Here is a 23,408-nt window from a genome sequence, read left to right on the forward strand (position 1 = left end):
ATACGTTGATTTGAAAGATTTGTCATTTCCAGAGTAGGTTTCTTTGTTTGCCGAGAGGCTCGTGATGGAGAAAGCAGTGCAGTTGTTGCAATGAAGCGAAGCAAGGCCAAATAACATAAAAATGAACATATGTATTTTGCAGAAATAGAAGTGTTTATCCAAGGTGAGAGGCAGAAAATGGTTGGGTGTGACATTGATTGTTTCTTTAAAAGGCGGTGAATGATTAGTCCCTGAGATACGGACTGTGGCTCAGGTTTGAAAACAATAAAGAAGAAAAAGAAGCACAGAGGAGGAGGAGGAGGAGGACAGAGAGCGGCTCCTCGGTCAGACAGATGAGAAGAGTTGCAGCTATTGGACGATCATGTGACGTGTGACAGGAACGAGGGTGAAGTGGGGGCATCAAGCACGGGCCTCCGTCATGAGGTCATTGGTTTCATTATTGTATCAGGTTAGGAGCTTCATCACATGACATTGGAAATCTAAATCACCATTTGAATGGAGCACAGCTTTTTTTTTGGCACGGCTATTCTTCAAGAAATTCTGTAGTTCTGCACTTAAAGAGTATGATTAGGCCACATTTATATAAGTGATTTGCAAAATAAGGGGGTCTCGAGATTTGGGGATTTCTTTTATTCGTAAGTGTGATATTAGAGTCATTAAATATGACAAACGTTTAAAGCTTAATTAAAATACTTAAATATTCTGTATAATTGAGTGCTGACAGAAATTGCAGAGGACGAAAGGTTGTCAGTGTCAAAGTCATGTAAGACATTCTGCAAATGCATCAGAAAATATATACGATGAAATTGTACCACTCCTCAACCTCCTTCCTCTTTCATTATGTTTCATTTGTGGGTCCGTATGAGAAAGCCCTTTCAGCACAGCGTTGATTGTTGGGTGGGAAGCTCATCACGAAGCTTATCATCACGTCCAAAAAACCCACAGGAGACAACGGCTGGGAATACGTGAGACACCAACCCAGACAAAGGAGGGGTTATATGTATATGCTCTTCAATCAAATCATTCATAACCAAGTCTACAACAAATGTGAATGACTTCATTTCATATTTCTTCATTCATGTTCATCCTTATATTCTGAATAGCACTATTTTATCTCTTAGGATCCCGTTCAGTGTATTTTGTCCTTGTTTGATCTTTTGTTCTTCTCACTTAAAATATGTAAAAAATATAATACATAGCATCTTGGTTTAAGGTTAGCCTTTCATTGACAATCATTGATCAGTGATTGTTGTTTTGGTAATAAATAACTTAAAACTTGATGATATATTAACTCTCTGGCTGAGGCCTGTGTTTAATTCTTCCTCCTTTAAGCCAAACGTTACACAGACTTTGATCCAGAGCCCGCTACGTGCCTCGAAGGCGTGTCTTTATAGTAGCAGAACCCTTTGTCTCGTGTGTCTACCCATTTAACCCCCCCCCCCCTCCCCCCTGTCCCCTACCTGGCCGAGAACAGGCCCACCTGCCTGACATCAGCGGCCCCCTGCGAGCCGGCCCGGGGTCACCTCGCCGCGGCGCCCGTCCATCATCATCCCGCTACAGGGAGCTTTGGCGTCTCCTCTACAGCTTAATGGCGAGGACACTTTGTCACATGAAAAGCTAATCAACTATTCATCGTTAATTATTTACCTTTAATTGCCCCACTAGGGCTCGGAGGTGCACCTTCTCTCAGGCTTTGCTGCTGCCATCCAACGGGAGGAGGCCGGTCTAACCGCAGCTTTCCTCCACCCAGCTGCTTTCTTCCACCCAGCAGCTTTCCTCCAACACAGCAGCTTTCCTCCACCCAGCAGCTTTCCTCCACCCAGCAGCTTTCCTCCACCCAGCAGCTTTCCTCCAACACAGCAGCTTTCCTCCACCCAGCAGCTTTCTTCCAACCAGCTGCTTTCCTCCACCCAGCAGCTTTCCTCCAACACAGCAGCTTTCCTCCACCCAGCAGCTTTCCTCCACCCAGCAGCTTTCCTCCAACCAGCAGCTTTCCTCCAACCAGCTGCTTTCCTCCACCCAGCAGCTTTCCTCCAACCAGCAGCTTTCCTCCACCCAGCAGCTTTCCTCCACCCAGCTGCTTTCCTCCAACCAGCTGCTTTCCTCCACCCAGCAGCTTTCCTCCACCTAGCAGCTTTCCTCCACCCAGCAGCTTTCCTCCAACCCAGCAGCTTTCCTCCACCTAGCAGCTTTCCTCCACCCAGCAGCTTTCCTCCACCCAGCAGCTTTCCTCCAACCCAGCAGCTTTCCTCCACCCAGCAGCTTTCCTCCACCTAGCAGCTTTCCTCCACCCAGCAGCTTTCCTCCACCCAGCAGCTTTCCTCCACCCAGCAGCTTTCCTCCAACTAGCAGCTTTCCTCCACCCAGCAGCTTTCCTCCAACACAGCAGCTTTCCTCCACCCAGCAGCTTTCCTCCACCCAGCAGCTTTCCTCCAACACAGCAGCTTTCCTCCACCCAGCAGCTTTCTTCCAACCAGCTGCTTTCCTCCACCCAGCAGCTTTCCTCCAACACAGCAGCTTTCCTCCACCCAGCAGCTTTCCTCCACCCAGCAGCTTTCCTCCAACCAGCAGCTTTCCTCCAACCAGCTGCTTTCCTCCACCCAGCAGCTTTCCTCCAACCAGCAGCTTTCCTCCACCCAGCAGCTTTCCTCCACCCAGCTGCTTTCCTCCAACCAGCTGCTTTCCTCCACCCAGCAGCTTTCCTCCACCTAGCAGCTTTCCTCCACCCAGCAGCTTTCCTCCAACCCAGCAGCTTTCCTCCACCTAGCAGCTTTCCTCCACCCAGCAGCTTTCCTCCACCCAGCAGCTTTCCTCCAACCCAGCAGCTTTCCTCCACCCAGCAGCTTTCCTCCACCTAGCAGCTTTCCTCCACCCAGCAGCTTTCCTCCACCCAGCAGCTTTCCTCCACCCAGCAGCTTTCCTCCAACTAGCAGCTTTCCTCCACCCAGCAGCTTTCCTCCAACACAGCAGCTTTCCTCCACCCAGCAGCTTTCATCCACCCAGCTTAATTGGCTGCTAATTGTTGATGTCAAGTTCTCGTTGTTGTGACTAGTTCTACCACAGAGGGGCGGCTCTGTAACTCACCTGAAGAAATAAAGCAATGCCTTTAATCCCTGGCAACCCCAGGGATAAAAGAGGGACGCCTGGAGGCGGGGGCCCCTTCAGGGAGACGCAGCGACCCGCCCCAAGCACGAGGATGAAGAGCCACGAGCGGGACAGACGGCGCCGTAACGTAGGACATTTGCAGGCAGCGGACTATTCGGTGCGTTGGGACGTTTGGGCTCGCATCGGTGCGAGCAACGTCAAACTCTGCCTCCCCGCAACGGTCGGCGCGCCCCGTCTCGCCTGCGTGGAGATCAATTGGCCGTGGCTTGATGCGGTTTAGAGAGGCAGATGGCATGTCCAAATGCTAAGCAGGAACTCATGTGTTCAGTTCGTAGCAACAAGTTCAACAGCATATTACCCATCATGTCATTCACAAACGCGCCAGCCCACGAGCCCCTCCGGGGGAACCTCATGAGTCTGCTCATGAGCAGTCAGGCTGGTGCTAAGGGTGAAGACTGGGACAGAGACACCACCCTAAAGACAGTGGAGGGCTCGTGGTCAGAGTTGCAGTCACAAGGTTCCCCTTGAAGTGACTCGCAGATCCAACCCTGTGAATATCCAGGCTAGCTGGCTAGTGGTTTACATATCATTTAAAGTAAACAGGCAGGAAGGGATTTATTGTATTCGTGACTTGCAGGCCTCGTTAAAACAGGAAGTCATGTAATGCCACACATTTTGGTGAGTGGACGGACGTGGGGACAGGCGGGTTTATTGATCACAGTCAGGGCCGAGCAGCAGAGAGATGGGGGTGAACCGAGGTACATTATCTTAATGTACTCGTCTCCCTTAATGGTGCGCATGGTCTCGCTCACACACACACACACACACACACACACACACAGTCACCATGCCATTACTCACACAGAGGTCAGGATGTGAGCACATATAGACCTGCTGCTCATTTAGCCTGTGAATAAACGGCACGTTAATCATTTACAAGGTCCGGGATGTTCAGACGCCATCACTGAGCTTCTCTGGGTCTAATTCTTCTCTCCTGTCACTGGGAGCATGCTGGGAGCAGGTAATGCCGGGATCTTTGTTCAATATGCAGAGACGTAGTGGCACATAAACGTATTGGCTGTCTTGCCAAAACTTTGGCGCTTTCTTTTTATTTACAATAATTTACACGTCAGTATAATTCTTCCGAATGACTTTTCAGATCGATCACGTTGTAGGTTTCGAGGGTTCTCCAGAGCACAAAAGCACGGCTGCTCTGTGGTTCCATCCGTCATTCTTTCACAATACAGCCTTTCACAATAAAGGCCTTAGACAAAAACACCAAAGTATTTGGCTCAATAAAACAGCTCACGGTGGTGTGGTGGTTTAGCTCAGACTCCCAGTAGCTGCTCTGGGTCAATAGGATCCTGGTGGTTGGTCCTCTGTCTGTGAAAATCCATTAATACATTTTATTGAAAAAGAGGCCCAACTGGGCAGAATTTATTTTGTGTTCATTGTGAAGGAGCGGCCCAATGATAGATTTAAAAGAACCATCCGAGAGGCCATCATTGCAAACTGCTTGGGGGAAATTCACATAAATTAAATCAATCACATGTGGCGAAGGATTTACATTTTTCATTTTTCTGGCACTTTTATCCAATGCGGTTTTGGACTTCGGGTCCACTTTGGTCCAGTCATCGATTCGACTTGTCAATCAAACTCGTTTCCATGGAGTTGGTGATGTAGCATCTACGCTAACCTCTTACCTCTGTAGCAGATAGCTGATCAATCTGTTCCCAAACCATTAGCACAGACACAAGGAAGAGAAAGACAGACGTGGGGGGGGGGGGGGGGGGGGCGCTTGACAAGGTGATACATTTTTGGCGGCTGGTATGACAGGAGTAGCAGCAGTGGGAGATTTGTCAGGCAACCGCATCTCATCTCGGATTTAACAATAATATTTACTGCCTGAAATGAGGTCATCAGCGGGCCTGACAGGATGGTAAATCGAGCCAAACCAAGAGGGAGAGAAAGGGGAAGAGGGACGAGGGGAGAATGGGGGGGGGGGGGGGGGGAAACAGATTGTCAACCCATTCTCCTGCGTGTGTGTGAGTACGTTTTCTTTTTTCCTGTCGTTGGTTCTGTGTGCAGTCGTGTGTGTGTCAGCATGTTTGATATCTACCTTTGGTGACTACTTTTGACTATTTAACCATTTGATGCGCGCCTCTTTCATTGTGCTATGGTGTAGTGTGTGTGTATGTATTGGCGTGCTGGTGTGTCAGTGGGTCGGGAGGCGTGTTCGTCTCGGCTCACTAACCCAAGGAAAAAGAGGCGAAGGTGATGCAGGAGCACGCTCACAGAGGACGGAGACAGGAGACACACAGAGATTCCTATTAGCATTATTTAATTCGCAGAGATCCTCATGAGCTGACAGATGGGTTGAATCGTTTGGAAAAACCCCAAAGCGAAAAGGAAGGAAAACCAGGAGCTACAACACGATGAAGACCTGAAGACTCTCCCCCAAAACGCGGCTCACGTCTCAAGAGGTCGGCTGCATTTGCATAACAGCACAGTCAGTTAAAAAGTGAATGCCACGCCTCATATTTAGACGGGTTAAAAGGTGTCTTCGGAATGAATGCGCCGCCTCAGCGTCTTAATTTGCGACCCCTCGGAGTCAGGAAGACGGGAAGGCTGAAGATTGACCGACGGGCAGGAACGCACCGAGCTAAACCAGTATCAAGGTGAGCAGAGGGAAACGGGCCAGAACCAGATACCACTTTGGAGAAATAGAGAGGCTTCGGGGGGGAAGGGGAGAGACGGAGGGAAAGGTCCTCGTCGCACAGACAGGAAGTGAAATAATTATGACTCTGCCCATATTGTACCAATCAACTGCACCATTCAGTTAGATGGTGAAAGGAGGTACAGGAACCCACTGGAAAGTGTATCTGTGTGGTCATGAGGAAAAGGTACGGACAAGCATGATTCATTTTTTACAAATTCAAATATACACTTGGATTTTTGTGTTTTTATTTAAGTAACTGCAATAGAATTCAAAACATGATGCTCAAACTGGCTGCTGAAGCAGAAGAAGTTGGAATAGTTGCAAAAGTCAAAGTTTCCTTCAATTCTATACATGTCATCAAAAAATGTGTCAGATACAGGTGTCTTCTGGGAGCTTTCATTTTGAAGGGTAGAACACTTAGGTGAGAATGGTAGAATGCCAAGTACTGACGTCCATAGCGAAGTTATCAATGGAAAAAGCCTGTTTCCTCTGTGAGTGTGTGTGTGTGTGTGTGTGTGTGTGTGTGTGTGTGTGTGTGTGTGTGTGTGTTTGTGTCATAACGGACACATCCTTTTAAAACCCTGGAGATGGACGGTAGTAGTTTCTGTGAGACTACAAAACTAAGAGAAGGTGGTAAAGAGAGAAAGTCAAAAGGAAGTGGACGAGAGTGAAGGAAGGGAGAGCGGAGTGAAGATTTCGCAGTTGGGGGGGGTGGGGGGGGGGCAGGCATTCTTCCTCGCCTCTTCAGCTCCGTACGTTCATCAAATCCACTTTTTCATGTAAATTGCGTATTCATTAACCGGGAGGGAGCAGGACGCCTCGGGGTCAAGTAAACAAAAGCACTGTGTGGAACTAAACCCCGGCACCAAGGTTGGAATGCAGCCCGCTCATTTAAGGTCCTCAGGTAAGACGCCGACCTCTGGACCAGAGTCTAATCTCAACCAAGCCTCTCCAGCAACTCAACTACGCGCTGTGGTAGGGACAGACAAAAAAAAAAGTAGTATGAAAAATAAGGTTATTACATAAACCCTCAAACAAATCATTTTTCCCCCCCACCCTAGTGTCCCAAATCCTGGGCTTAAACGGTTCCCTCCCTTCTCTCGGCATCGCCTTCTGGAGGTCCAGGATGGAGGAGGCACTCTGCTCAGGATTTAGGTCAATGCTTTGCCACATATATTATTGCCTTGAGATGCCAAAGCGGATGAATTGCTCTCTGCTGCAGAACTTTACAGCCGTAATGCCGTGAGTAGTGTGTTACCACACTACTCTTAATGCTGATCGGACACGCTACCACTGTGCCATCGTAAACACACAACACAACGAGCTGGGACGGGGGTCGAGATACCTCGGACCTCTAAGAGGATGCAAATAATCATCGATGGCCGTCCTAATGTGGAACAGAGACAAGAGAGCAGAACGGTCGGCTCCGTGTCGCCGGAGGCTTGCTCCTCTTCGGGGGGGGGGGCCTGTGCACGTCGAGAAGGTCCGCGCACGTCAGATGGGAGGACGGCGCTGCGCGGTTGCCATGGCTACGGCGCAGATTGTCGCGACGTTGACTCTTGGCGTCCGTTGGGGGAGCCTGAAGACGGCCAACGCGTCGATCTAAAACACACCGGCTGAGAGCTTTATCGACCCTCTGAGGCTGAACTTTTTACCCCCGTCGAGCCAAAAGGAAAAAATTTTTTTCCACAATTTCGATGGCCGCCTCTCGGTGGACCAGAGGAGGGTATTTTCGCATGTCTCAGAGGGCTCATAAGATCAGCTATAAGTCAGCATCAGTCCAGGTGGAGCAGACCTTTAAAACCCTCTTCATTTGTTAGATCCTAGAGGAAAGGGGTGTCAGAGAATACGCATGGCGCTGGAGAGAGGAGACGGGGGGAGGTGGAGGGAGGACGGTTGGGGACAAGAGAGGAGGAGAAAACCTGGAAGGGGAGAGAGAGCACAGGTGATATATGGCAAATAAAACGGACAGGAGGGTGATGATGATGAGGAAAGGAGAGGAATAGCAAAGAGAGGGAGGGGAGAAGAGATGCATGCCAAGTAGAGGAGAGGGGGAGATGAATGACTGATGGAGGGGACCTGGAAGAAGAAGAAAGAGCAGGTAAATGATAGGTCATAGAAGAGAGGAATGGAGGAGGGGGGGGGGAAACCTCGATGTAAAACCTTGATGCGAGAGGCTGATCTGTTTCAAGTCTCAGGTGCTGAACGGATTACTTCCTGCAGAGGTGACCCACTTTCACACAGCGCGAGAAGACAACAGTTCTGGATATCACACACACACACACACACACACACACACACACACACACACACACCTGGGGTAGGACGTCGGAGCACGGTGAATGAAAGGACATTTGTTCCCGTGTGCGCTGGGAGACTGACTTGATTAAGCGGCCTTCTCATTAATGAAAAGTGACCCGTGGCCCCGGCTTTATTCTCACTGCTGGAGCGAGTTTTTAATAACACCATTTATTGGATTAGCTGCCGGCCGCCGGCCGTTCCCCAATCTTTTGCTCAAGACTTCCTCTTTGTCGGGGGGGGGGGTAATGGACGCTCCTTTCCACTGAACCGTTTTATTAGGCGCTGCTCCAGGAGCAGCCGCAGTGCCCCCCCCCTCCTCCTGGTGAGGGTTCTATGGGTCAACATGGTACAGCGGTTTGAACGCACCTCTGGCCCTTGTCGGTACTGCACCTCGGAGGAAACCACACAGACCAGGAGTCAGGCACAACGTTGCCTCTACAACAGTGTTTCTCAACAAACGTTGACCCACTAGTGGGTCGCAGACCCGTTTGTAGTGGGTCGCGGGCCTTTGCATGGGAAAATAAAAATAAAAAATTCATCCTGTGATTTTATTTTGAAGGAACTTCGGAGCAGCGGAGTTTCGTCTTTTTTTTCCGGCTCGTCCGTCCATGTTTTCCGTCAGCGCGGCAATTAGAACCCGGAAGCCCCCCCCCCCCCCCCACCCCCCCCCCCCCCCCCCGTCGACACCGCTAGCGCAACCCCCCCCCCCCCCGTTTACCAATCGAATGGGTCGTAGCTTGTCATTAAGGGTAAAGGTGGGTCCCGGAGCCAGACAAGTTGAGAACACTGCTCTACAACATGCATACTGTCATCTATGCTTCTGCACAAACCTGAGACCCCCCTCTCACCCCCAAACACATGAAGTGAGATCACAGCCCCCTGCCAATGCTCATAAAAAGAAAAGAGTTCTTCCATCTGTGGGCCAGTTTTCGTGCGTGCAGTCGCATCAGGGGAGGGACAGCACGCCCAACCCCCCTCCCGTCGGGCTCGCCGCTCCTTTGGTCACGTCATTGACGGCCACCTTCTTCTCTGACAGACTGAGCGGCAGTCAGCGCGCCGTTAACGCCGCCTCGTGTGGTCGCCAGGATGCACGGGGGCGTCCACAGCCAGTGCCTTTACAGTCTGCCTCGGTTGGATGGACTGGTTTAAAGCCCCCACCTTCAGAAACAGGCGTGTACGTTTTGAACAGTGTTTTGAACAGAATGCCAAATGGCCCGACACGTCTGCAGCCTCCACCGGTGCCGTAACGAGGGCAGGGAGGGGTTGTGTGTGTTTGGGTGGCACTGTTGGAGGAGAAAGGAGTATTTTAGCAACGCATCGGAAAAGTCAACTGAGACGGGTGCAATTTATTTTTTCTATGAAGAGTCTTATGCCAGAAAAATCCTCAGCCCACAGACACACATCCGTTTACCCTAATTTTTTTAATTTATTTTTTTATGTTTTGCCAACAGTTTTGTGCAATCCATTTATCCAGGACAACAGGGGACCTTTCAAGCATCAAACAGTGTTTTATCCATCGCATGTGACCAACCAATCAATAGCATGCTAACGCTACATAATGTCATGTCGTGTCGGATGCTGAAAAGATCAATAAAATCCAAGCAAACTTAGTTCTGTGAGTCGGTGGTTGAATTCTAATTATTTCATGTTGGCGATGTGCCGTTTACTCTTGTAAACTAGTTGAGTTTATTTTAAACTCGAGTAACAGCGTAAGGACTGCGTAGGAGTCCCAAAAGGAAGCCCTACAATGTTCTGGTAGCAAGCTGTCAATCACAATGAAGCCCCACACTGAAGTATACTGTGCCTTATGGTCACGTTGACTCTAAATGATGACCAGAATTACCATCATTTAATGAATGAAATCATGAGAGAAGAAGTCATTTTCTCAGACTGATGGACAGCAGAGAGAATGCCGTCAGAAGGCACATCCGGTCAGGTATTCTGCTAAATCATGCTATGCCATTGTTGTTATTAGTCATGCTTTCCATTCATGTTGGTTTGGAGAAGCATTTGATTGAGATAATTAAGTAAGATCCCTCTTCCTTCAAATCAAATAAATGAATGAATGAATGAATCCACCCAGGAGGTCGAACACCATCTTGATGTTTGACCTCCAAATGCTGCAATAAGGATATATATTTTTTTTTGGCAGAAGTGTGTGCTTCCTTCAACTCACAAATTAAGGGCAGAATTTCTGAGTGATTCCTGCTTATTACCAAAAAGAATTTAAAAAACAAATTCCAGAACCGTCTCAGTTTCATTTATATGCACATTGATATTTAAACTCTTGATTAAATGAATGGGGAACAAATGGCCGCCAGGACATTAATACACTTGATAAGAAATGCATGGCAAACTTTAAAAAGTCCTTAACACATGCAAAACAGTTCATTACGTGATAGAGCCCCAGTCCCAACAGGATTTCTTATGAAGTGTACTGGCATTTTACTTCTAGCTTATTATCATATTAATCAAAAATTCAGTCCATTTGGAAATATAATTTGGAAGCACAAAAAAAAAAACGTGTCTTTGGTGCTGCTGATGAGTGATCCAAACTCGCCCGTTCTTTCCGACCGACACCAGACCTGTTTAACTTTTCAGCTCAGACCTTGAATATTAGCAACGGGGATAAAGCCACAGGCGAGCTCAGGCAGAACCACGCAGTCCGCTGGGAAGAGGGGGGCGGACGTGAGAGCGCTGCACGCCTCTCATTAGCACGCTTTTCTCTCTGTCCGGCCAGCTAACTGGGCAGCCGGCCTACCGCCTGTCCCCCCCCCGCCCTCCCTCGGTGAGAACCATAACGGCTGAAGCGTTTCCCTTCCATCCTCAGGGGCTTCCCCGTGGATGAAGAAATCATCCTCACATTTCGAGAACAGCCCAGCGCCTGGGATGCAGGGGGGGGGGGGGGGGGGGGTCAGAGGCCCGGCCGGGCACATATATCATCTTGCGATTTTACCGTCATACCTCCTGAGTTAATGAGGTTATTTGAGGTAAGCACAAACAGCGAGGGGAGGGGGAGGGTGGGCGGATGCTATTTGTTACAGCAGGACGATACAGTGACTTTACAGTGATAATGAAACTCTACACTGGTGGCAGCGACAGCGTTGCGGGTAAAGACTGAACACAGTAATCTGATATTGGGCTTAAAAGCTAAAGATCAGTGTTAAAGTGAACCTCCATCCCTTGGAGATCCAGACACAAGGGTTAGGGTTAGGTCTTCACTGCTACAATGAATGAAGGGGCAAAGGTAGCAGACATGCACTAGTTCTTCAGAAGTTAGTAAAGCACTGCATCCACATAGACTAAGTAGTTCCAGAGTAATGACATCGTTTGTCATGGGTTTGCCATTTTCGGTGCGGAGGCTAGAACCCCCTGGTGGTCAGTAGAGAGTATGACCACTAGGAGTGCCAAAGAGCGCACCGAGCGCTACGCAGAGTGGCTGCACAGACGCGGCGAAGCGGAAGACCACGAAGGTTTTAGGACGATTGAAACTGGTCCGACGTTCCCCTCGGTTAGCAAACACAACCCTCGTTTGTTTACGAGAGGCGGCCCGCTAAAGGAAGACGAGCTCTGACAAGCATGACCTTTGTTTGGAATTATGTTGCATGCAACACAACCGCTTTTTTTTTAAACTTTGCATCTCATGTTCTACGGACTACTCGTTGGAGAGATGGATGCATGTAAAATCCAATATCAACGTGGCGCGCAGATTAGCAGATTAACAGATTAGCAGAGCTCATAATAATACAGTATTCCTCATTGTCACCAACCTAATTCAACAATATTTGTCCAGCATCGCTTCAGTTGAATCCCTTTTAGTTATTGTTCTTCTTCTGCCGGGGAGGGAGATTGATGATCCCGAGTTCCTAATCAGATCAGTTAAAAACGTTCAGTGTGATAACTTCTCACATCATTCTGTGTCATTAGAATCTGGATGGGCCTGGAGAACATCACCATTTTAAGCACTTTCTCCCAAGGGTGGAGTGAAAAAGGCAGCCGCAGTTCACTAGTGACGTGCCACGACACTAAATGAATTTCATACAGGCGCTAAATGAGAACTTTTATGTCATTAATGATTTCTTGGGTTTTGACACGCAAGCCATTTAATCCCACTTGGCTTTGATCCATTTCCAATATTTATGCATGAGAGCAAAAAGGAAAAAGAGGAGAGAAGCTCTTAAAGAGGGAAGAATAGACGTCCGAGATACGGGAGGAAAAGATGGCTTGGTTTGGATGGGGGGGGGAGGGGGCGGGGGGGTGCAGATCTTGTTCCGTCCGTCACAGTGGATCACATCAAGGCCCCTCACCACGACTTTGACGCCCGAACTTGACATGAGCGCACAGCCTTTTATTTCCAGAGTGAAGCTGAACGCTGGACCTCCTTCTCACCTCCAATGGGACGATTACGTCTCTGATCAGATTACTGACAGACGGCCATCGTTTGATTGGCCGTGAACCTGAAACAAACCAATCAGAGTCACAGGAGGGCGGGTCTCTCGGCGGCGTGTCGATTGGCGGCGGCGGCAGCTCCCGATACCCCCCCCCCCACCGTCGAGGTGTGCCAAAGTGCAGATGAGAGTGGGAGCCGAGTCACCGGGGGATCGCAGAGTCGCAGCCGTCTCCTAACGTCCGCGCGACACCCCCCCACCCCCTCCCCCTCCCCCTCCCTACATCGGTGGTAGAGTCCCTTATTTTTCTGTACAAAAGGTGGCAACCCGACTTGTGGCTGACTGACAGGTGAGAGCAGCGGGGAAGAAAGAGCTAATGATGGCAACGCACCAGGCAATATACTCCATATGACAACGAGGCGCTATTCGAGAGGAAGCTGGAAGGAAAAGAATTCTTCCTTTTGAAAGAATGATGTCATTCTATCATGCAAAGGACAAAAGGAACACTGGACATTGTTGATGTTGGGGGGAGAATTATCCCTTCTGGAATACTGAGCTTTGTGCAGAGAGAACCTCAACACTGAATAGAGAGGTGACGTCCCTCCCCCCCCCTACATGCTTAAGATTAGAGTCAGGAGTTGAGAGAGGGTTATTTGGAGGGCCGGGGGGGGGGGAAGAAAGGCAAGAAGACGAAGCAACGTGCTGCAGCTGTCACACCGAATCTCTCAATCAACAGCTCAATTAGTGAGTAGATACCGAAGCAATTAATCACGTTTAAACTGCAGGAAGACGTGTGTGTGTGTGTGTGTGTGTGTGTGTGAGAGAGCAGACCTCCGGGTGAGTCATAGGTCAATGAGGACAGAGCAGTCCACAGATATGGAATATGTCCTTTTGTCGCTTGGCTGTGCACGTGGGGGCTTCCCGTGCTAGCGGTGGCTAACGTGGCAGCTCCCTCCAGGGCCACAAAGGGCTTTATACTTAAGCCTCTTTTTTTTTTTTGGTAAGCGTCATTTCTCCCCTCGAGACCCTTAACCAGACTTTGATGTGAGCGATCTGTGGAATCGTCCTTTAACTTTTTGAAGAAAACATCATATTGTTTTTATGACAGTCAAAAGCAAATCTTTTACGTTGTCCTCCTCCTCTTCCCATGCGGGCGACTGCACACGCCAGCATCTTAGCTGCCACTCATTCTTTCTCCATAAAAAAAATAAATAAATAATGTGTCACGGCCGTTACGTTTTAATGTGCGAATTATCTGAATCTGCCACAGTCATCCCATGTAGACCAGACCGTCTCAGCGGTCTGCTTCCTGTCAGTCATGTGACACCCGCGGAAAAGACATGGAAGCCTCTGCCAGGGGGAAACAAAGCGAAAGCCCTGAATAACGTGCATGCTTCGACAGTCTTAATTGTCACGTCCATGTCCTTCTCAAAGGCGCGCCGGGCTGCTTTGTGTCCCGCGACAGCCTTTCATTCGCAGCCAGGTTTGACATCACACATTGGACGAGGAATGCTGTAAGTTGCACGTGGCGTGCGTCACGCGCGCCGCACTAGCAAGGAGGTGCTGCGACTTTGGGTCTTCTCCTTTTAACGTGAGCGTGACGCGCATGCGGATGGGTCCGCCACCTCAACAGTAGCCACTTGTGAGCGGCCCGAGGAGGAGGAGGAGGAGGAGGAGGAAGAGGAGGAAGAGGAGGAGGAGGAGGGAGACGTCAGCCAGCGCTATGCAAATAGAAACAACAGCAACACAACGGCCCATCAAGGCCATTGGCGTGCATGTACGTGAGGGGGGTGGGGGGCTGGGGGGCTGGGGGGGAGGGGGGGGGCGCTCGAAGGCCATGCGCTCAATTTGGCCGATATCAAGCAGCAGAGGACGTTAATGGAGGTGAGGGGAGAGCCAGGCAGCCTGGTCCATTGCATTTAATTTAAGAAGATACGCTCCACATCCTGAGCACGATATATTTCAGGCCGAGAGAGGAACATTTTCCGGTCATTTTAAATTTAAATTAAATCAGTTAAGCCCCGTACTTTCCGCCAAAAGTATATTGCAATCTTAAAGGCAGAGGAAATCAATTAATACAGTGCGTAAAAAAACACAGCAGCAAACACATTTATTAACTCCTGCATACAAGCTCATTTATCTGTGACCTTAATATATTACAGAATATGTCCAAGCTACAGCAGCAGAATGTCGCCACACACATCGCCCTCTTTCGGCTCGATGCTGCTTCCTCCTGCTCCATGAAACAACAAGTTATAATGTCATAATGACACCAAACTAAAGCAGCACAACAACCAAGTCCATCTTCTTTGTGTGTTTATACTAAACGTCTGTCACGTTCATGACTTAGAAAGCGATATTGCAGGTTGATAACTTGTGTACGTGAGCTCATTTTGATCCACTTCTGTTCAAAATCTGGAGTCTAAACTATATACAGTATAAAACCCTCAGTCAGCCTTCGGTGTCAGTCAGCCTGTAAAGTCTGAAAGTTAAGTCATTAAAAGTGATTTTTCACTAATAACAGCAGCTCCTGGTAACGTGAGCTGTTCTCACGTCTTTTGTCTATTTAAAAATTGCTCACATAACTTAAGCCATTTAATGTAATATATTATTATAATATAACATTTCGGTAGATATTCGAGTGAATTCGAGTGAATTACTTAACCCAAAATTGAGTTCCCGGCCCAGGTGCTTGGGCCTAAATAAATTAAAAATCCTCGCCAGCCCACAGTGCATGCTGGGATATGCTGGATCAGATGTGTCCCCTCCGCCGCGTTCACAGGGAGAGGACAGTGGGACGGGGGAGGCGGAGATGGATTGAACTCCTTTTGCATCACTCGGCTGGGTTTCCTGGCCCCCTCTCCGTCCGCCCGCACCTTGTTGCTTAGTGTTGCGTGATGAAATCCTCAACGGGCCTCGTTACAGGAGCACTCGTCCAGCGTCACAGGGAGGAGAGATCCTCCGTCCTCTAAAACGTAATGGTCTAGACAGTTGATATGTCAGTGCTTGCCCTAAAATGATACTTGCCCCCCAGCCCTTAGATTAGAGAACATCGGCTGGATATTTTTGATTTGAGGAAGGCTGGGAAATTTCTAATTAGATTTCCACTAGGACTGTTCTCTGACAATCATGTTGCTGTAATACCAACAACCAACAAAATGTCACAATAAACACAATAAAACGGGAGAGCAGACTTTGGTAGTACTTTAAAAAGCGGCCTGCTTTATATTATTGAATAAAAGAAGAATAAACTCTTTGAACAGGAGAGTGAAATAGCAGATTACCTTGACTCTGCTGCAGCATTGACCCCGTTTCAGGACAACTCACAATGGTCTGGTCTTTTTAGTGCTCGCACTTGAAACCAAGGCAGGAAATGGACTTTTCTTTTCTGAAGTGTCTTCCTGGCTCCTGTGGCTGTACATCCCACAGGAAATGGGGGAAAAAGCCTTTAGCTTTTACCAACCAACCTTTACCGGCAGGATGTGACCGGTGTGAAACAACATCCACCCACACCGTGAGATGTCACAATGTACTTGTGTTCAGGGCCTCAGTGAGAGAAGCAGGGACTTTTGTCGGCTCAGACTGACGGAAGTGACCTCCTGGACCTAGATTTATTATTTTAAAATGCCTTGTCATGTGTGAGGCCACGTCTCAGTGCGGGAAGCACCAGCTATGACCTTCAAACCCCCCCCCCAGAACTATGAATGATCTCATTGGAGTAATAAACACGCCCTGGTGTTCAAAACATGAATCATCGGTTACACAATCGCCATAACAACCCAATCCTACGGACTTTCTGTTGTGACTTACTTATCATGGTCACAGAAAGATCAGCTTGGAATTCTGAAAAGGAGAAAGGAAAAGGAGCTCCAATGCTTCCTAAGTCCTTGAGCGTAGGAACCACTGCGCCTTCCTACCTTAATAGTGACATCATTCACCCGCTGACAAGAACTAACAATCATAACCAGCTGCTGTATCAATATATATATATATGGGGGATCCGACTCCACCACCTGTCCACACATTTTCACACATGAATTCCACACCAGCTCTCTCTCTCCGTCTCACAATGACGCCGAGGAGAACTGAGAGAGGGGGGGGGGGGGGGCACCGGTTTTAATTCCACCAAAAGCTGTTCCAACAAAAGGGCCCTCACTCGGGGGGGGCCGCCACGGAGCGGCACACCGGCAGCACTGAGAGAATGAGAGCCAAAGAGAGAATACAAGAATGGGCAAAATGAAAGTCAGCTATAAAAGGCTAGCTGGAAGTTTCCTTTACTGCGCGTGGCGGGGGGAGCCAAACCGGAGGCGGCGGGCGGGGGGGGGGGGGGTTAGGGGGGGCGCCGCATTGATCTCGCCGCTTTGACTGTGTGCGTTTTGTGGGCATTCACGGAGCGCCTGAAAGCAGACCTTCGAGGGATGAAAGCCGAGGGGGAAAAAGAATAACAGCTTTCCTCCGAAAGCGTCCTTGGACGGGCTCTGCTGTGATTCATGGCCCCCGGTCCTGCAGCTCGGCGCCGCCGCCATCCCTCTTCCAGCCGACACACCTGTTGCTGCTGAAACGCCAAAATGTAAAATCTCAAATGTAATCAGTGACCGGGTTCCTTAGAGGCGGAATACACAAAAGGTTCAAAGGAAGCGGAGACCCGTCGCTCGCTGGTTGTTGGCCGGCGGGGTGAGGAGCTGAAAACCGTCTCCTTGGACTGATGGCGCCTCTTTGAAAAAGGCCCGGCCCGAGCCGACCCCCACCGGCGCGACGAAGCACAGCAAGCGGCCGTTTTTTTGGGTTGTCTTCAAACGCCGCGTCATGCAAGAGTCCGTCGCTCATCGTTAACGTGTGAGTCCTTGATCGGCACCAACACCCAGAGGCCAAAATGTTTCCACTTTATAAAGTCCCAGCACCTCACAACGAAACACTGCTTATCCCCCTGTACCTTACGAAGAACCCTAAACCGCCGACTCCTAACTTCCTCCTCTACTGCGCGGGACAGCAGTTTAATACACTAAAAATACTTCATTGTCGTTCCAAAAAATGGCCATTATCGCATCCAGCATGCACAACTAATAGAGACGTAATGGAGCGGTTTCTAGCTCTGATTTGTAAGGTAATCCCCCACCTCCCTCGTGGTGGGAGCACATGTGACCCGAATCATTAAGTACACATATTAACCATCGCGGTGTAAATTAAAGACGAAGATTATTGCAATCAAGAGACTCGTGCTCTCCGTTTATCGATCGCCGATAATGTGCTAAAATTGCCAGGAAGAGAAGGAGCAACATTAGCAGCACCGCTAATGGCCAATGAGTGACATTATAATGCGTCAGACCGTGTTTAGCGAGTCAGTGCAGGGCCCGGCTATGTTCTAACGTCACATAGGTCCACCTGTAACATTCTAGATCGTACATTTGGTGAGAGACTTGAATGAATCCAAATGCTGAAGATGAATCACGAGCTGTTTAACTTCCTACAAATGAAAAATCAATAAAAGTCTAAATCTTTATTCCCTAAATTGTGAATTGTGTGTTTTTATGAAGAAAACACTATAGATGACTATAGTAAAAGTAAAAGGATTGATTTGAGCCAAGTAGATTCTTTTTTGGGATGGAGTGGACAAAATAATCAAAACATCTGGATCTGATAATATGGTTCATCCATGAGAGAAAGTAATATTTGAATCTGTGAGTTTTAGAATCACTGCACCCTTCACCTCCTTTTTCCTACAGTGTTGTTGGCCGTATTTAGTTTGAAGCTCGGCTTTTCTGCAAATATAAAATGAAACGAGCTTCTGAATACTTAATAAAGCCCACCACCAAAAAGGTAAAAACAAAGCGCACACACACACACAATAAGATAAGATCCTCCCCTCGGAGACACACTCCTTGACATTTAGTCTTTGTGCCCCCGGCCTCAATGGGGTCGGGATCTCTGCACCAGCGAGTGGATTATAACGATGGCTCCCATCCTATCTGACCCCGGGGGGGGGGGGGGTCAGGGGGGCTGTGGAGGGATTTATACACGGCGAGAACAAACTGTTCCCTAAACTGCGAAAAATGACACAATTACAGATTTTTGCCCCCTTTGCATGTGAAATAATGGGAGCTTTTCAGCCTCACGGCTTCGCCTCATACATTAATCAACTAAAAAAAGCCGGCAAAGAGGGGGAAAAAAAAAAACTGAAATAATTGTGTCGCTGCCTCAGAGGTCGAAATCATGGATGGACGCTCTGAAGCCCCCCCCCGCTGTGGATGATTACAACAGTTTGATTAAAATCCGCTGCAGAAACACACACACACACACACATTGTTTTTCCATCACACTGGTCTATGAAGCGTTTCACTCGTTTTGCATCTTGACCTCAGCTACCTGACGTTAGGAATCGCAACAGCAGCCGTTTCAGTTTAAATTAAATAGTCGCGTGGTTACGAAGGACTTTACGCTTACGAGGTGCTGAGACTGACGGCTCCGGAGCTTTTTCCTCATCACGACCCTTCCGAACACAAATCCGCAGCAAAAATATGTCAAACAGCAACACGGGCCGATGATGAGTCATTAGTAAGAGCCCTCGATAATCAGGCTGCGGCGCGCTGAGGGCGATAATCATCGGCCGCCTGCTCCCCCACTGATAAGCTAATCAGGCCCCCTCGACGGCTCGGTGCCGACGAGGGGGCACTCATCATCGTTGACATTTCAGCACAGAATCAGGCCCGTAGAGACAAGGACGGGGCGGGAGAGGAGACACCTGAAGTGACTTAATTACCATTGCCACGGAAACATATCCTCTCTGACTCCACTTAGGCTGTTCTTCTGAAGGTTAAGGTTGTTTTGTTTTATGCTTTAAGTGTCCCTGCTGCTCATTCGCCTGGACATGTGAAAAACCCACAGATCGTCCGTCTACACACAGGCCGCAAATACTTGGTCGCCGTGACAACACCCACTGGGATGGGTGTCTTCCAAGTCAGCGTTTTTGGCCGTCGCCATCGTTTGCAAAAAGTGAAGGGAAGGGACCCTATTTAGACTGAGGAGGAGGGACCTCTGGGGACGACCTGTCAATCACAAGGCTGCGCCCGTTTTACAGCATCCTCTGCTTTATGGTACGTTGACTCTAAATCAACCATCATTTGCTCAGACAACATGATCCTGTATGGAGATTGAGCTCTCAGGGAATAAATCAAGGGAGAAGTCTTATAGACATCCACAGGAGCCCCCCCCCTCCCGATGGCCAGTAGAGAGAAGCACTGGCTTCGGGTCTTCAGAACCGGAGGATGCCACCCTTTAACGAGCCCAGCCCAGCAGCTGATGATTTTTTTTTTATTCCCGGGCAAAAAAGACAGTGGTGACATTCTGACGGCTCTCCAACCAACCGGCGCCGCGTCGCTCACAGCACGGGTCAGGAGGAGAGGCGCCATTACAGGCGTTTCCCCCCCCTGCTGCCCGGTGTGCGCTCACTCAGAAAGCACTCAGGTCACCTTCAGCCGGGTGCAACAGATGCTGAGCTCCCTGCGGCTCCCTTTGATCACAGCAGAGGCCCTGGTCCCCCAGCGCCGCGGCTCCCGGCTCCGTAATCACCCGCCCCCCCCCCCCCCCCCCCTTTTTTTTTTTTTTACCCCTGGGTGACAATTTGGGGACAGCTGAGACGGATGGTGCTAGTTACACCCAGGCAGGTTCACTGCCGGGTGACTCCCGCGTTACCCAGCGGTGAATCTTAGTGAGGGTACTTCACGTGTATCACTGTAGCGCTCCTACCGGGACATACAGTGTTACTATGGCGATGGTTCACCTGTTGACTAATGGCCCCGTCCGTGGATAGACGTCACCGGAGAGCGCTCAAACGGCGCCACGCGTCACACCAGCTGCCTCGTAGTTTACGTTGGCCGATGTCAAACGCAGCGTTTCTCTGTTTGTTGTTCATTATCTTGCCGTGTGACACTTTTAGTACGGAGGGTGTGATTCACAATGATAATGGGTCACTCTGGCCACAGTACGGGGCACCAATGGATTCAAAGCCGATCCTTTTAGGGGGTACTACCAACAGGAGGGTGGCGTGCATTCATTGTGTCGCTCAAAATACACGATCCGGCATAAATGTCGGTATTTTATGAGGCATTATAGGATTCATAGTGTCTTTCTCTGTGCTTGCATCACTCCACAGTTGCACCACAGATATCATCAGGCGAGCTTGTTTATGAGACACTTCATGCACGCTGCCACATATGGTGAGAGTTCAGACTAAGTCAGGCTTAGGATTTGTTCTGTTTTTATTGCCTGTGTTTATCTATAGTGCCCTAGTGTTGAGTGGTCTCCTCTTATCCTTACTAAGTGTTTTTTCCACTTTAAAAACAGCCTGCCTCAGTACATTTCATTCAGAATAATTTATTTAACAAGCGCTCAGCTGATTTAAAAGGGTTACTTAAACAAAGGAAAAAAAATTTAAAAATGTAAGAGGTAAAATCCAGACTTCTGGGTGTTTCACAAGCTGTTTTATCAAAGACCAGGTCAGTCATTTTTGGGGCTTATAGGCCGGCGTGTCTTAAAGGGACAGCGTGTTTCAGTCGGAGAGGGAATAGAGCAGTGTTTCTCAACTGGTGGGTCGCGGACCCGTTTGTAGTGGGTCGCGGGCCTTTGCATGGGAAAATAAAAAAAAATAAAAAATTATCCCGTGATTTTATTTTGAAGGGATGCAGCGGAGCTTTTTTACCGGCTCGTCCGTCCAAGTCCGTCAGCGCGGCAATTAGAGCGCGCGGAAGCACCCCCCCCCCCCCCCCCACACACACACACACACACACACACAGTGTAAAAGTGACGTGAGACAACAATACAACAGAGCCAGAAAACTCTGTTCCTCCAATCAGAAACACGCTAGTGTGGACAGAGGGTTGTGTCATGGCTGCAAACGGCCAATGGGAAGCACCTGGTTGACACATTCATTTAGAAAATGTACAAAAGTGGTTTCGATGGTGGAAGAAGAAGAAGAACACAGAACTTTTGGTTTCTTTACAGCTTGGACAGAGACTTACTCTTCGACTCCTCAATTCAACATCACGTCCATCTTGGGTCAAATATATCAACCGTACAATTAACTTGTGCACATACCCATGTGTCTTATACACCAGAATACGACTATCACGTGATCTGAGAGTTATGCAGGGAAACGCAACAGACGTAATAACCCCCCCTCCCCCCCTGCAGACACAGAGGTGATATTTATTCAGGGCTCTCAGCCCCCCCCACCTGAGGGGCCACAAACGAGCACCGACTGCTGCCATTACTCTAATGGCCGGTAATCACCCCCCCCCCCCCTACCGCACGCAGGTAAACACAGATTACAGGTGAGCTGTGCTGTTAAAGAGGTTTTGGTAGAAGCTCAGGGAGGATTAGTCGTTTCCCTGAACAGTCTGAAGCGGCGAGGAATCAGGACCACAACAGGCCAGCAGAGCCACACCTCGCTCCCCATGAAAGACCCACACGCGCGCGCGCACACACACACACACACACACACACGCACAACTTTTGTTTCTTCTTTTCTTTACAACAAGTGCGGGAGATTCAGCGCGCACAGCGCAGGTGGAAGAGGAGGGACAGCGGGGACAGTGGGGACAGGTTGTAGGGAGGGGGGGGGGGCGGGGGACGGGGTAAGGGGGGGGGGGTGTTGCCTTACCTTGGACTGCGAGGAGGATCGCCGCCGTCAGCCAAGCGTTCCTCGCCGGAGGGACCGGGTGATCTCTCGCCATTCTTCCGAGCGGAAACCGAGGTGGACGTTAATATCCACCACTGCGCTACGTAGCTTTGGCGGGGTGGGGGGGGGGGGGGGGTTGTTCGGGGCGAGCGGGGCTCCCGGTTATTCCTTCTCGGATCGGCGCGAGAAACTTGCGGAGTCGAGCGCAGACCGCCGGGCCAGGAATCCGCCAAGTTGCGGCTTGTCTTTGGGCCGCGTGTCCGTCCGCTGTCCTTCGGATCAGCAGCGCGTTGACTTCCTCTCTCCGTCCGACTTTCACTGGACGGTAGCGGCCGAAGAAGAAGAAGAAGAAAGGGGCCGGGCCGGAGAAGCTGGCACAGGTAAACCTAGGCGGGTGCTTCGTGCGCGTCACGGTGCGTCTGGCCGCGGAGTGGAAGGAGCGGGATGTGCGGCGCGGCGCGGCGCGGCGGGCTGAAGGTGGAACCACATCCACGGTGATGTCAGCAGAGCGTCACCAAGAGGACGCGAGCCGCAACAGAGAGACGCGGACCTGTGCGGGGGGGGGGGGGGGCACATTGTGCGTTTTAGTGGTTACTAACAAGTTATTTCTGTTGATCAGAATCAATATTTAATGATATATTAATGGTCAAGAAAAGAATTACCCACGGTAGAATAAAGCTACACAAGTTCTACAATTCAGTACAATCTAAAGGTACTTATATGAAGACCAAAGAAGAAGACCATACAACCACTCGTCCAAAAGGAAGCTCATAGAAGGAAGATGGAGGAAACCGTGGTGGAGGTAACAAAGAGAAATAATCCGTGTGTGGAGAGACAATTAGCCACCCCGAGAATGTGGAAAAAAAACAAAGCAATGCTTTGAAAAGAATAATTCTGCATAAATACAGTCAAACACGCAAAATATAAGGAGGATGACAACTAGGAAGAAAGTTACAACAAAGAGACCATAAATAGTCACCTGCAAATAACAACAATCCCAGGATATTAACATAAACCTTAAAGATTTGATTGTAAATCACCCCGAGTGTTGATGTTGTGAAAAAGTTGCACAACATGATCGACGATGTGCTCCGAAAGGGTGTAAACACATTATTCATTTAATCTCCACTTAGATCTAAATCCTGACTCACTTGTGTGTTTTATCTAGGACATGAAAACACACACACACACGAGTACAAGAGACGCGCACACATGATGGATT

At 49.3% G+C, this 23,408-nt stretch overlaps 1 protein-coding gene across 2 annotated transcripts in view; it reads right to left on the bottom strand.

The window, feature by feature from the left end:
• Positions 1 to 22,644, bottom strand: part of LOC119219261 (nectin-2) — a 200,824-nt gene extending 178,180 nt beyond the window's left edge. For both annotated transcript variants that reach the window (XM_037474342.2, XM_037474341.2), the window contains exon 1: positions 22,169 to 22,644. In XM_037474342.2, coding sequence (XP_037330239.2) covers positions 22,169 to 22,241 — 73 coding nt within the window. In that variant the 5' untranslated portion in view covers positions 22,242 to 22,644. The remainder of the gene's footprint in view (positions 1 to 22,168) is intronic.
• Between the last annotated feature and the right edge of the window lie 764 nt (positions 22,645 to 23,408).

The sequence above is a fragment of the Pungitius pungitius genome, chromosome 17 (assembly GCF_949316345.1).
Source record: "Pungitius pungitius chromosome 17, fPunPun2.1, whole genome shotgun sequence".
Classification (NCBI taxonomy): Eukaryota; Metazoa; Chordata; class Actinopteri; order Perciformes; family Gasterosteidae; genus Pungitius; species Pungitius pungitius.